At 34.7% G+C, this 15,152-nt stretch overlaps 1 protein-coding gene across 1 annotated transcript in view; it reads right to left on the bottom strand.

Moving 5' to 3' along the window:
• LOC145672431 (golgin subfamily A member 2-like) overlaps positions 1-15,152 on the bottom strand; it is a 53,605-nt gene that overhangs the window by 12,315 nt on the left and 26,138 nt on the right. Inside the window, exons 9-14 of the mRNA XM_081741582.1 lie at positions 12,204-12,422; positions 8,240-8,346; positions 5,547-5,712; positions 4,266-4,524; positions 1,670-1,855; positions 647-865 (exon numbers count right to left, since the gene is read on the bottom strand). Coding sequence (XP_081597708.1) covers positions 647-865; positions 1,670-1,855; positions 4,266-4,524; positions 5,547-5,712; positions 8,240-8,346; positions 12,204-12,422 — 1,156 coding nt within the window. The remainder of the gene's footprint in view (positions 1-646; positions 866-1,669; positions 1,856-4,265; positions 4,525-5,546; positions 5,713-8,239; positions 8,347-12,203; positions 12,423-15,152) is intronic.

Raw genomic sequence — 15,152 nt, 5'->3', positions numbered from 1 at the left:
GGTTTTTATAAAACTGGAAATCGGTTTCTAGAAAAACCGAAATATGAAAACCGACATTTCGATTTTCTCAAAAAAACTGTTCGGTTTTTCACCGGAATCTCCGAAACAGGTTCAGTTTTTCACCGAAAACGGTCGGTTTTCATCGAAACTGGTTTCGGTGAAAACTTTTGGAAAACACACAAAACTATTTCTGTGGAAACGGAATCGGTTTCCAGAGAACAAAACTCTATTCTGGTCAGAAATAGAAGAACTTTTGGAAAAAAACGGAACCGGATCCGGTGAAAACCAAACCGATTTTGGAGAAAACCGATAACCGGTTTCGGTGAAAATCCTAACCGGTTTTCCTAAAAACCGAAAAACCGGTTTTTGTGCCCACCACTAGTAATTACATAATTCAAAACAACCGTAGTAAAGACTATTATGAAATTTATTATAATATGAAATGGAAAATTAACTTATTAAAAGAACGAAAGTACTGCCACGTATAAAAATGGTGGAGGAAGAATCCTACAAAATATGGCTCAGAGCAATTTTAACCGACAAGAAACGAACCAATCTAAGTTTTAGTTGTACATCATAAGGATACTCTATACATAAAAACAATCAAAATCTAAACCAACATATTCATCTTTATCTATCAACATACCTGAAGGCTCAATTAAAGGCGGAAGATCAGAAACTGGTTTTCCAGGCACAGGCTGGTGTTTACGTTCTGCTAATAGTTGTCGTACAAGGTTATTAAGTTGAGCTAACTTCGCACGAAGCTCTTCTCTGTCTTGAGAAAGCTTTGCTAACTGCACATCCTTCTCTTGAGCACGCTGACGCAGTATTCCTCTCTGCATCTGATACAAGGCAATATATTCTCCTGGAAAAGTTAAATTAAGCTGTTAATTCCAGTTTTAATGCTGAAAAATCTGTCATACAATATAAATAAGACCATATATTATAAAGTTATAAATGCGTTTAATTCCAATGCATACTTTTAAAAGTCTCAATTTCCATAAGCTATAAAAATATCCCTACCACGTTTCCGATAAGAAACTAGACAGAGAAAAGTGTTAAGATTTTTAAGAAGATATTACGAATAGACATTTTATAGTTAGCACATCAATATTTAACCAGTAATTTTAATAACACAAAGATGAAGCATAATTAAGAATATTGGTTAAAAAAACGAAATTAATGCACAAAACTTCATCAATTTTTCTTCATATTCTATGCCTTCATAAGAGTTACACTGAATTTCAGAATTTCAACAGCAACAGACGAGCACAAATAAACATTAATAAATTACCAGAAGAAAAAATATTCGCGTCACATTCGAAAGAAAATGACATTTTAACCAGAACGATTAATGTTTAATGAACCATTTACCAACGCATCCTGCTCACCAACTCATTTTAAGCTCTAAAAAGCCTATGTCTCTCAAGTTTTCATTATTATTATCATCAGCTAGCGACTCCCATCTCTAATATTTGGGTTTGTAATTCGAAGCGATCTCATTTAATTAAGCAACTCTGAATTACATATAAAACAACGCCAAAAGAGAGGCGATCATTTAGCTTCTTCTTTCTAGGTTTACATCAGACTGTACAGAAATGCTAAAGAAACCAATTTACGAACTACATCAACTGATATTCCAATTTCATTGTTACATGTTAATCCTCACCTATTGTTTCAGTCTCTCCCTGGAGTTGTAAGACTAAATGCTCTAATCTCTGCTTTTCTTCAGACAGATCTGCTATCTCCTTCATCGTACGAGTAAATCTTTCTTCCAGTTTCTCCATCGCTTCCTTCAATTTCATATACTCCTCAGACGACACTTCGTTTGGTTTACTTGGACTTTCACTTCGGTCTGTGATATTAGAACAGAAAACAATTAACAATAAATACTTATACTTTAAGTGACTCCGTAATCTGTATAAATACTTTTTGTGTGTGGTATTTTAATTGTTAACGATTAAGAAATGCAAGCGTTCATGTAAGATTAGCATTGTAAAAATAACGAAAATTATTACCGGTATTTAAAACATTGAGAATTACTAATGTCCTTAGTTCAATCCCCCCCCCCCCCCCAAAAAAAAAATATTAAAGAAAATTTATTAGGTTCTCGGCTTAAAGAAAATACCGTTCTCGGGACATGATTATTAGAACAAGTCTCACGCTGACATTAATACAAGTACAAAGAAATGAATAATTCTGCTGGTTTCGAGATATCATTATATATCAACTTTTACATAGGATGACATTCAAATGCCGTCAAAGAAAAAGAAAGAAAACTATTTAAGAAAAATCACACTACGGCTTGCACAATGACAGAAGCCTACAAAAATTAGATTAAAATAATGGATTAGGAAATTAAAACACGGACCACTAGGTTGCTACATAATACGAACAACTATGCTTAACCCCATCCAACCCTTAATAAATGTATGTGAATTGGAACGAAAACAAGAGGCACAACAGTCAGCCGTAAATAAATATTAAAAATTTGCGTGACATTTTCTTCTATAAACTCTGTTTTGATTGCTAGAAATGAGTTTCTGCTATGAATTCAGAGTGAAAAATAATATACTGCGCGTGCGCCAGCGATCGAATACGGTTCTCTGGCTTACGATATAACTGGACACGAACCAGCCACACGTTCTTACTCCTGAAGCAAGTGCTGAACAAATCAGATAACATGGCTGGTCTAGAGAGCGACTGTGTGGCATGACGATTAGTTCACCAGCACGGTAAACTGTCTGAATTTCGTTTTTGTCTACATCAATATAAGGTTTGGTATATCACCACGATCACTGATTCCTTAATTTCTCACAAGGAGAGACTTTACTTAGTCTGACCATACATACTGTCACACAAGAATAAGTGAAAAACCACCAATGTGGTGAAATGTAATTTAATATGCACAAAGGATGTTGAAGCATACATGATCTGACAACAGTTCGCACCAATTATATTTCAAAATATCCGCCGTTGGCACGCACACAGGCTCGGGAGTCTGGTCAGCCACTCATCTATTGTAGCACAGTATCCAAAGGAAATGCCGCCACTGGAACTAGTAACTATGGTATTAAGTCAAGACACGTTGTGCTCAAGTCATTACTGGATTTATTTCATCTTGTAGGCAGGAGCTGAATCTTGCTGAGAAATCCATTGGTTTTATTTAATTTATTTATTTTTTAGTTTAACGTCCCATGTGCATCCACCGATGCTAAGGGAGACTGTGATGATAAGATGGGATGATAATGCTGGAATGACGATAGTACGAGACATTCCGACAAAACCCACACACGCGGTGTTTGTTCACCAAACAGCCCACTAAACAGGAACTGGAATCGAACCAGGGACCTCATGCATCAGGAGGAAATGCAAGAACCCCGACAAAAGCCACAAACACGGTGTTTGTCTACCGAACAGCCCACTTGACAGGAGCTGGGTTCCAATCAGATATCTCATGCGTCAGAGATGAGATTCTACAACTGATATGCTGACTGAAGTTCTTAAATGCCATGATTTCACGTTTCTTCACAATTCACATAAATATTTAACAACAAAACTATTAATTTATTGTGCTGATTTAAGTTTTCATGTTCTTATCTCTTAGTTACTTCACAAAGACGAATTTTTAACCTAATATCATTACTTTAAATGTCAAACTTTCTTCCTGTCAAGAAATGGAGGGAAAACTTCTCACATATTAAACCGGAGGTTTAATGGTTAAAGATTTGTGAAATAGAATGAAAAAAAAAATATATAGTTTTATGTCTTTCAATTATGCCCTGTAGGCTAAAGACGAACGATTAATGAAAGTGGATGGTTGTGAAAAAAATGGTGGAATAAAACAGTGGGAGGAAAAAAGGAAACCTCGAGAAAAATCCACGCACACGAAACTGTCCATCTCAAACTCACATGGTCATGAATTAAACTAGAAAATCCTCGCATCAGAAAACATCACTCTACCACCGAACCACCGTGTTCCCTGTCAAAAATCCTATTTGTGAAGAAACGAAATAAAAACAAGGCAAGAACTTCAATCAACAAATACTGTAGGTATTCATCTTTGGGTTTATAGCTCTCCTTCTACACAAATCTCTAATTCCTTCCTAGTTATAAGCTTGGAGAAGATGGCATTCAAGTGCAGTCGACGGTTCAGGTAGTTTTTATTTCACACATAGAAAACAAGAATAAAACGTAATTAATATTTGTATGGATTTCTATTATTAACTGAAAATACCGTACCAGAACATAATTTGTTTTTTTACCTATTTCCATCTGTTTCACCAAATTATCTTTCTGTTTCTTCTGCTCCTCTAACTGAGACATCAGCTGATCTCTTTCGAGCTCCAACTGTCGTACACTTGCCGAAAGGGACGCCAACAGTTCATCTTTCCTACTCAGATCTTCTGTACTTCCGCTACTGCGAGAATCAGAGCCCTGCGTAGCCTGCATTACTTGTTGCACTTGTTGAGCTAGCAAGGTACGAAGTTCGCTATTTTGCGAACTCAGTGCCTGTACACGCTCCTACGAAAAAAATAAACATTACTCAGTATACAAACATTACTACGTATGAGTAAATGTAATTTATTCCATATTTCATCTGAAAATCGTCACTGTTGTTCACAGTGATTAGATGAGGTGTTTTGGAAGTTTCGGGAAGAGCAGTGGGCAATGAAGTTTTTAAAACTGAACTATAAAAACAGTTATAAGCCAGATGCCGTTTTATGATTTTTGCGGACAGAAATTAATTTTCCAACTATTTTCCTTATTTTTATTCATTAAACTGTAGTTAGAAAACAACGATATTTATATTTCATCTACGAGTTTAATTTTGAGTATTTTGTTTTGTAATTAAAATTGATCGAAAATTTCTCTTTCCGTGTTATCTTTTGAAAAATGTACAAATCTGACTTCAAAATATAAGAGGGAAAGGAAAGTGTTCGGGTCAATTTAAACCCTAAATGTGCAATGTCCATTGGTTGTGTGGAATTTGCGCATTTATATTGGGTACTTACTGTATCCTGCAATATCTTCACATATTTAATTTCCTATAAATGGTCTGATCCACAAAGCTTATACTGTTGTTAGTTTCAGTTTTCTTTGTTATTTCAATGTATGAGTGAACTGAGTTTGAGCGTTTATTAAGTCATACATATAACGCACTTCGCTGATTTATCTTTGTAATTTTATATATGACCTTAGCTAGTTACAAGACAATAACTCACCTGTCCCAAAGTTATCAACGTCATTGGTGCAGAAATCTATCATGCTGTGACATGTTTGACATCCTGCCGAACAAGATATAAGCTGATTTATTACACCACACTTAAATCTAAAGTTTTCTTATCATGTTCAAAAATATTCACTACATAATTTAGATTATACCGAAATCTGAATTTCATAGCACGTGCAACACTATCTCGCCGACAATTATCATGGCGAATAACAACACTGTCTACAGAACCTTAATCCAAACGACTCTCCTTGAAACCCTATTTCCAAAATCTCCTAATTCCGGAGTGAGTAATGTGTTACTAAATACTTACTCTGGCCAGTTCCAACTCCTGCTGCAACATCTCCGTTAATTGACCTTGAGCTTCATAATGTCGCATTCGATCAGTAATCTGACTCTGCTGAAGCATTTGCTTTGAAAGCTCCGTTGAACTTTGCTGAAGTTTCTGGATTTCATTATCTTTATTCAAAAGGCGACAACTGAAAGGAACAGTTAGCCATATTTTAACAAAAGAAACACTGACCAAAGCTTAAAACACACTTTTATTTTTAAAAAATTATAATAAAACACACTTTTATTTTTAAAAATTATAATAACGGTTTCGGATATCTAACATATCCTTCTTCAGACAATATCGAAAATAAATGAAAATACAGACATATATATATAGTCATTGTTATGGCAAAGTTTAAATTCTTTAACAGTCATATACATAGTCATTGTTATCAAAACATTTAAATTCTTTTAACAGACATATATAAAGTTATTGTTGTACTTTTTTTTTCTCCTATTTGCTGAGGTTTTCAGCCAATCCCGTAAGTCTTCTTGTTCACTTTCCAACTATCACGTTCTGCCATTTTTGTTTTAAGCTTTGGTCAGTGTTTCTTTTGTTAAAATAATCAATCCAAAGCCATGTATAGTCTTAATAGTCATATTTTATTCTACAAAGGAAAGATTAAACACACAGAATATACTATCTTCTTTATCAGTTCTAACCAACACGATCAATTTCTTTCTCATTTTTAATGCCTAAAAACTATACTTATTTTCTTGATCAGTTGATAGAAATAACTAAAATGTAAGAACGGAAAACGTTAATTTCAATTAAGGTAAGTGTTATAAAGAACCTCTCACACAATTTTCCTTGCATTTCTCAGCTCTAGCAAGTTGAGAAGCTCTCTCTCTACAGAAACCTCCTCTCGTCCTCACCCAAAAGCTATTGTTCTCTACTTTCGTAAATAAGCTCCACAAACATCAACTTACAAGCCTTGTTAAAGTGTATAAAATAAATTCGTTGAGCTACACACCATAAAAACGTGTGGGCTCTCTACAATGTACAGAATTAAAACTACGTATAATCAAATAAAATTCGACTGTTCGATTAAAATGTACCTAGTTAACCGATCAAAATTTTTAGACGACTGACAAGTTAAATATAGTTATTCACTCTTGTTAGTAATGGATAATTTCACGCTACGTGTTTAAAAGTTTGATTAGTTCTAGTATAACATTCCTTTTCAGTATGGAAGTTATGTGAAACGGGACCCACAGTTTAAAGTGGAATCAGAATGACTACTATTGTTTAAGGATTAGGATTTAAGATTTCGATTTCTGAGCTTTCGGCATCTAAGGCCATTTAGCCCGTCATGTTTTGATGGATGACGTCCCTCGGCGAGCACACTATCCGGGGAAAGGGAAGGAAGGAAGCGGCCTGGGACCTATAAGTTAGGTACCACCCCAGCATTTGCCTGATGTGAATGAGGAAAACCCAAGGAAACCTCATTCAGGGTGGCTGGCCTGCAAAAGCGTTTTACACTTTTTCGACCAAGTGCCCCACTGGGAATCGAACCCAGGACCGCTCGTACCGATACTATTGTTTAAAACAGAATCAGAATTATGTTTATTCAACGTTATTCCCCATCGAACTTGAGACTACACGTATAGAATGCAAGCACGTTAGCCACTTAGTTACGAAGGAGCATAAAAGTTCGAATTCAACACAATGTAAATAAGATGATTACTTTTAATAACGACACCGATCTAGGCGTGTTTGTATTTTGACTTTAAATAAGAAATATAAATAATTAATTTTAAAATTAGGGCTAAACTAGAATGACTTTCACTTAACACAAGAAGATAATATATAATTTAAAATAAATTGGTAATGTAATATCACTGCCACGTAAAGAATACACTGCATAGAGGAATGAAAGCTGATTTTCCTTTATTTTGTTTTATTTTATTTTATTTATTTATTTATTCTCAGAAAGACAACGATTAGGATGCCTGATTCTAGCATAAGTATTCTTCGACTACAAATCAAGAACGATATTACTTACCAACATTTTCTACCTCAGCTCTCAATTTTTTAAGTCCCACGGTTATGCTCCGATACTACGGGAGACGGTGACAATTGATTGATTTAGCGTTCTGTTCAGCAATGAGGCTCTATGAGACCTACAGCTTAACATGGGATCCAAACCACATGTGCTCGCGTATGCTAACCATATAGCCACGAGGGAGTTAGTTGTACTGTGATAATGAGATGCACGGTAATGGTAAAATGAAGAAAGTGGACGAGACAGGAGAATACCCAATATCTGTCCACCAAAACGCCCATTTGGACAGAGTTGGGATTGAACCACGAATTTCACATCAGAAATGAACCTTATGTAAGGATAAAAGACTGAACCTCACCGCAGGAAAATATGACCGCTGGCGAGGAAGGGGTACTAATCCCAATCTTCCTTTTATTAGACGTCAAGGCCAACTCTTTGTTTTTCTGATGGTTTATTCTCTTTCGTTCGTAGCTCAATTGGTAGAATATTTACCTTCAATTGGTTGTGAAAGACAAGGGTTCATGTTTCCATCGGTCCAACGGCCAGACTCCTCTGCGGTATTCCACCATTGTTGTATACAAAATGAACATCTATAAATGTGCAGATTTGATTTCAATAATTATATTACTTTACAATTCGAAATTATTTGTATACCTAAATTACTTACCGAAGTTCTTCCAATTCCTCCTCTTGTTGGGTCAACCTTTCTCCAAGTTCTTTGCATATATGCTGCTCATGTTCAAGTCTTTCCGTTAAGTCTAACTTATTGTTACTCTGCAAAACAGAAAAATACATTACACTTAGTTGAGTCAATACTTTAAAACTTGACTTCTTTACAAAATAAATTAAGTTACTCCCATAAGAAATAAAGTTAGTTTATAGATAAATTAAATATAATTACGCAATCATTACCACAAATTACTGCTTTTAAATTGATGAGGACATTCATACAATTACAATCTATCGCGAAGGATCATTATTTTTTCTTGAAAAGTGATTCAAAGTTTCTGCTTTTAATTACTGATATTTTGAAACGTAACTACAGAAATGAAATCATTGTTACGAAAATTTAATATAACGTAATATTGTTACAAGATTGTCATTATTAAAAAAAAATAAATATTCACATATATAATTTTTAATATATATGATTTACTATATAAGCTAAAACATTGGGTTGGTGAAATTGAAATTTGCAATTTTACTCTGGTTGAAAACACCCTCTGCAACGCAATTTTCCAACGTTTTCGGACGTACAAATTTGAAATTTTGTACAAATATCATTCACTCAAAGATGTTTAAGCTGGTCACTGAATGGCACCTTAAATCTAGGTACTGCCCGCCAAAACAAATTCCAATCGCCATTGTTTAAAACAAAATTACACAGCAAAAATTAAGTCGTGTACTCAACAGCTCAGAAGCACATTTTAGAAATTATTATTATTGCGTAAACATATTTATCTTGATGAATCTGAATGAAAAAGCATCGAGAAAACAAGTCTGAGTAACCGACAAAAACACAACTTTGGAAAGAAAAACTAGAAGCCATGTAGGACGACATCCTTCTTTGATTCTTACGGGGAATTGAGGAAAAGGGGCATGCCAAAACGGAATAACTACATTTTTGACGAAACTGAGATACAGTGGAATTATGTTGAGAACTGAAATTTTTATAATGGCAAGATGCACTCTTCACAATTCCACTCCTTCACAAACTAAAGCAGCTACAGGTTTCGTTCATTCTGTCATGATAAATTTTTCAGTTCACAACACAAATGTCACTCTACCTCCATTTTGTCAGAAATGTACTTAGTCTGTTTTGGTATTTCCCAATTCATACTCGCACAATGCGGTTGGGGAAATTTCAAAGAACATACCTGAGACTAAGGTTACCACATGTCCTACTTTCTCGGGAACAATCCCATCATTTTACATTTTCAGTTCGAAGAAGTTTTGTCGTCTATTTCTAGTACTAATAGTAAAATAAATTTAACTATTAAATACATTAATCTAGCCATAAAAAATTGAAATGTGGTGTTTTTCGGTCGCCTAAGTACAGTAAACCTGTAATCTGTTTGTAATTTATTTATTTTTATCTTTTACATGAAAATATTATGTGACGGTTAATGCACATATTTCAATGGAACTAGTTTAGCTGATGTAATGAAAAATAATCCACATTAAATTTAAAGATTATTAAAAATACCTTTCCCTTCATCACTCTCAAAGAGGTTCATTTTAAAAACTGATTAGGGGACAGACATATACTGCAAGAGTTCCCGGAATCTAAAAAATTTTGGTACCTTACTTTAAACTCTAGCGTTAAGGATATAACTAGGATCTGTGAAATTTGAAACTCAACGAGATTAAAAATTCTTCGCCCTTTAATGAATTTCCGAAAGTCTTATGTATGTGATCTTGAAATTTCGTACATATGTTTTCCTTAAATACTACAAAATTAACAAAGAGAAGAAGCTTAAATGATTTCCCCGTTCATTACGTATATTTTTCGAATTTTTATATGTGCAAGTACGAAATTTGGTATATGGAACTTTTTAATAAACAAGATACGAATATCTTGTTCATTTGAGTAAATTTTGGAAATTTCACCATGAAAACAATGGGAAAATTTTAGTTATTACTGTTGGACACAAAGGAATGAAATTTGACACACGGACTTCTTGTTTCAAACAATATGTATCTATCACTCATTTGGACAAATTCAGTATGGAAGATATATAGGGAGCAGCAAGCCCTTGTGACATGCGGTTGCAATTGGTATAAAGTTGGTTAGTGAAATTAAAATGATCAATTTTTAGACTTCGAAAGTATGATCTTACAGAAAGGCTATATCCATTCGTCTGTTTCTCGACAGGTATCAGGCCAAAAACGTCCGAGTTAACGAGAAACGGCTTTTTGGTATAGATTCAGCCCTAAGAATATATATTCCATCTCCACCTTTAACTCTCTATTCAGACCTGTAGTCAACCATTTGCTGTTTCACCGTTGATCAACAGAACTGAAACTGTAGTACATAGCTAAAAGCAGTTTTTTGAAAGGATTCTGTGTCCCACGAGTTCAGTCTTCTCTCTCTACTACCACCTCCAATTTCAATACTGGTCTCCATAGAGCGGAAACTGTACAAGAGATGGGGAGAAATTGCTGGTTTGATTTGAATTCAAGGCGTCAAGAATAAGTCTGACCTCCACCTTCATTCTGGATACAAACCGGAAGTGGCACCTCGCAATAGAGGAAAACGGTGATAGCGAGAAGCAATTTTTTGATATCGGTTCAGTGTAACTAGAATAGATTTTATCTCTATCCTTATCTATCTACTAAAACCTGTAATGGCCGAAATATATTACCAGTTGCAGTTCCAATATCGATTCTCATAAGGCGAAAACAGCAATAAGAGGACGCAAACATATTTTAATATATATATATATATATATATATATATATATATATATATATATATATATATATATATATATATAGGGTGTTAATGAACTATACCAACAAACTGTAAGAGGTGATTTCTTACATCAAAATAAGAGAAAAAGTTCATATGGACCAATGGCGAAAAGTGCATAGTTTCAGGGCTAGGGCTGTTCAAAATCGCGAAAAAGACAAATTTCAACAGGCGCAATTTCGATTTTTAGAAACTGTGGATGGTGGTCCTTATTAGCGTAAAGGAAGTTGCGCATCGCATACGCAATCCAAAAATGCATATTTTATTAATGTTCAATGGGTGTACAGAATATTCCAAACAGGGTGAAATTTCCAGACATGCCATTGGTCCGAAGTAGGCAAACGATAAGCATTGACAGCAGTGAACATGGAATCCTTTGGCACGATGTTGGAAGTGTTAAGGATCGTGAGCAGCATGGTTTCTCGTACTCAGGAGAACGCATTCTGCAATGTTTTCTTTCACGCTTATAAGTGAAGAAAACGTAAAATATACCGTCACGAAATACATCGCATCACACGTTATTCAGAACATAAAAAGACAAAGCTGTCAGTTTCTAACACTTCCGACTTCCCTGCGAAGCATTGGATATCCATAGTTGTGAAAGCTTACCTCCTGCCTACTTTGGGCCCTCCTTGAAATCAGGGCATATCTGAAAACTCTATTGAGAGCATATGTGAGAATTACACCCTGTAGGGAATGCCCTGTACACTTATTCAAAATTGACGAAATATGCACTTTTGGCTTGTGTATGCGTGGCTTCCTTTAGAACCACCATCCACAGTTTCTGGAATTCGAAATAGAATTTCTTGAAATTTAGCTTTTGCGCGATTTTGGACGGCCCTAGCTCTGAAACTATGCACTTGTCGCCATAGGTCCATATGAACTTTTTTTATTATTTTGATATGAGGAATCACCTCTTACAGTTTTTCGGAATAGTTCATTAATATATATATATATGACAAACTGCTCTCGAGAAGATTTAATTTCAGCTCTTATTCTTCTATTGAAGTCGAAATAGTAAAACCTAATACAACTTCCGGTTTCAATATGAATTTCCGTATTATGGAATTCTAACGTAATTTCACAATGTGAAGCGAAACTCAATGGTTGTAAATAACATTTACTCACGCAAAACTACAAGAAAACCTGAGACACTAACCATTTTAATGAATCCGTCCTGCAGTTCTTCTAGCTGTTTCTTTAGCTGCTGATTCTGACTGACAGCACGAGCTGCTGCAACTTTATCACTTTCCATGGCAGCAATCAAACGCTCTCGATCTGGCTGATCAGTTTGTAGCCTCTCCATCATCACTTCCAGCTCCTCAACTCTTGCTTCCTTCACTGACAGTTGCTCCACTAACTGCGTACATTCTTTTACCTGCCACCAAACAGAGTAAGTTTTCATCAGCTCCGTACAATAAATTTTATATGATACTCGGAAAGGTTGAGCTACAATATACAGAATCATCAAAAAACGTGCCTTACAAATACTGGGTCGTTATTATATCATCTACATTATCGAACTCTTCCTGAATTCAACTAACTAGTAAATTAAAATCTCTCTCTTACTTAAGAGTATATGAAGGGCTATGGATGGTAGGATGGCTCGTACTTACTAAGTGCGAGATCAGTATATTGTCCCTATAGCCGTTATTTACAGCATTTTAGACCGTATTTTACGTATTAAGTAAGTTCCAAACTGCTTCATGGTTACACGTGAGACTGTGCTTCTACAGAGAATCGAACGAGAGACCACACGCGCTAAGTACTGAGTTATATGTACGCACAACAAATTAATAATGAACGAAAAAAAAAAAAAGCAAATAATCTCTTCTGTATTTTGATGAAATTTGAGATTTATATTATTTCAATATTCTCTGGAATATTTTTCAGTAACGTTTTTCCTAGTTGCATCTGCTTTCTTTTATAATAATCTTAGATATAACCCTAGAGAACTTGAAGTAAACAGTGCCATCCGAAAAACAATTTAAGTTCTGGTATCACTTGTTATTTGCACTTATCATCTACCGATTTCCATTCATAAACACTGAAATTTCAAATATGAGTGTTACTGTATATGCTTAGAAGTATTCCTTTATGTATGACTTTTCGGTTGATCCTGTTTCCTTAAATTTTCCAGGAATATCTCTAAGATTATTATTTAACAGGGTTGGGAAAAAAACTATTTTTTTCTAAAAAATCAAAAAACTGCTTTTTTTTTTGTTTAAACTTTTTTTTTTTGTTTAAACCAGGTTTTTTTGGTTTAAATAATTTGCTCTATGTATTTATATTATATATAAACAGAAATAAGTTTGTTTCGCCTTGGTGTTATTGTGCAACAACAGGGTTACATCCGAGAGAAATTGTCCTCCATTTGGACTCGAAACCGGGACTAATTGGCCACAAATACGATGAGTCTGCCGATTCACTCACGAAGCACTCCTCATAAAAATACGTTGTACTGATCTTTACATACTTGTAATATAATCGTCAAGAGTCATTTCAAAAGGATAGAAAGATAAAGAGTTGCACAAGTGAAACCTTTATACAGAATTATATATAAATCGGGAAACTCTCGCCTTAGCCATCGGGAAAATCTTTTTATTACTTTAAATGCAAAGCAATAACGGGAAAATCTCTATTAATTGGCACGTAAAATTTTAAAATCAACATATCATAACCAGTACACTAAAACTGAGATATTAGATTACAAATTTAGTATGTAGATATCATTCAGTTAAATTAAAACTGAAAGTCCAATCCAAGCTACTGTTGGAAGCTACGTAGGCAGTCGATCAATTTTGCCAATTTCTATCAGTATATTTAAGCAACCTTGACTTCTTTATAAAACAATAGGCATTCAGGCAAGCAGAAATATACAATTTGGTGTCGTTTCGTATGTTTAGGCTAACACACTTACGTAATACCGAGCTTATCAGCGAGAATACTTTCGCTTAAAGTAACATCTGAACCGCTACACTTGAAAGAAGGGTTGTGGTTCGATCGAGATTTAAACACGGAACGCCTTGACAAAAAGGTGAAAAGGAGATAAAACTAATGCACACGGTTTGATATGTGGAAACGTAACCATGAAGTTTACATGATTTAAAGCATTTTTCGTTCTTTTCTTTTCTTTGGTTTAAACTTAAAAAAAAAAAAAAAAAAAAAAAAAAAAAAAAAAAAAAAGCTGCTTTAAACCATGGTTTAAACCAGCCAACCCTGTTATATAAGGAAGTAAATGTCACGAGAAATGTTACTGGAAAAGTTTCCCGAAAGGATCGAAATCACATAAATCTTATCATGATATAAATCAGCGTCTGCTATTTTCTATGTGATATTATCCTATAGCATCCGTTAGTACATATACTAAAGAAATGCTTAATTATTGCATACAATATAACATTCATTGTGGACGAATTTTAATTGAAAGTTTTGCAGCACTTAAATGATCTTAGTTTTCAAGACCTAAAATAAAATTTTCGAAAATTCCGATATTCCTTGGACTCACTAAATACAATACAGCATCCAGGTAATGGGTTAACTTTGCTTTCTTCTACCTTCTTCCTTCCACTACAAAAAACGGGACAATAAACCAGACCAAGTGGCCCTGCGTAGCGTGGTCGCTAACGCTCTCACCTTCGGTGCGAGCGGTTCAGGGTTCGATTCCCGATGGGGGCACTCGGTCGAGAAAATGTAGAAAGTTTTTTCAGACCAGCTATCCTGAATGAGGCAAATGCTGGAATAGTTCCTAACATACAGGTCCCAGGTCCTTCCTTTCTTCCCTTCCTTTGGATAGTTTGATCGCTGAGGGATGTCATCCGGAAATTTAGAACACAAGGAACTATCATTATTACACAACACTGCCAGATTAAAACTAAAATGCTGTTTAATGGTTTATGATTTAGAGGTATTTGTTAATACTATGGTATAATTTATTGAAGTTCCAGGTCTCAATTAAGATTGTTATTATTTGAATTGTTTGTTAAAATATACAATAATTCATAGGTATAGCTCCGTATCTATGTTTTGACTTACATAAACTGTTCACTGTGCTTATTTTTGTTGTTGTTAAAGTACAAGGTTAAGTATAAAAACATGACGAAAAGAA

The sequence above is a fragment of the Thermobia domestica genome, chromosome 2, assembly GCF_964235325.1.
Source record: "Thermobia domestica chromosome 2, izTheDome1.hap1.1, whole genome shotgun sequence".
Classification (NCBI taxonomy): Eukaryota; Metazoa; Arthropoda; class Insecta; order Zygentoma; family Lepismatidae; genus Thermobia; species Thermobia domestica.
The sequence above is the reverse complement of the archived record's forward strand: the minus strand, read 5'-3'. Positions and strand labels throughout refer to the sequence as shown.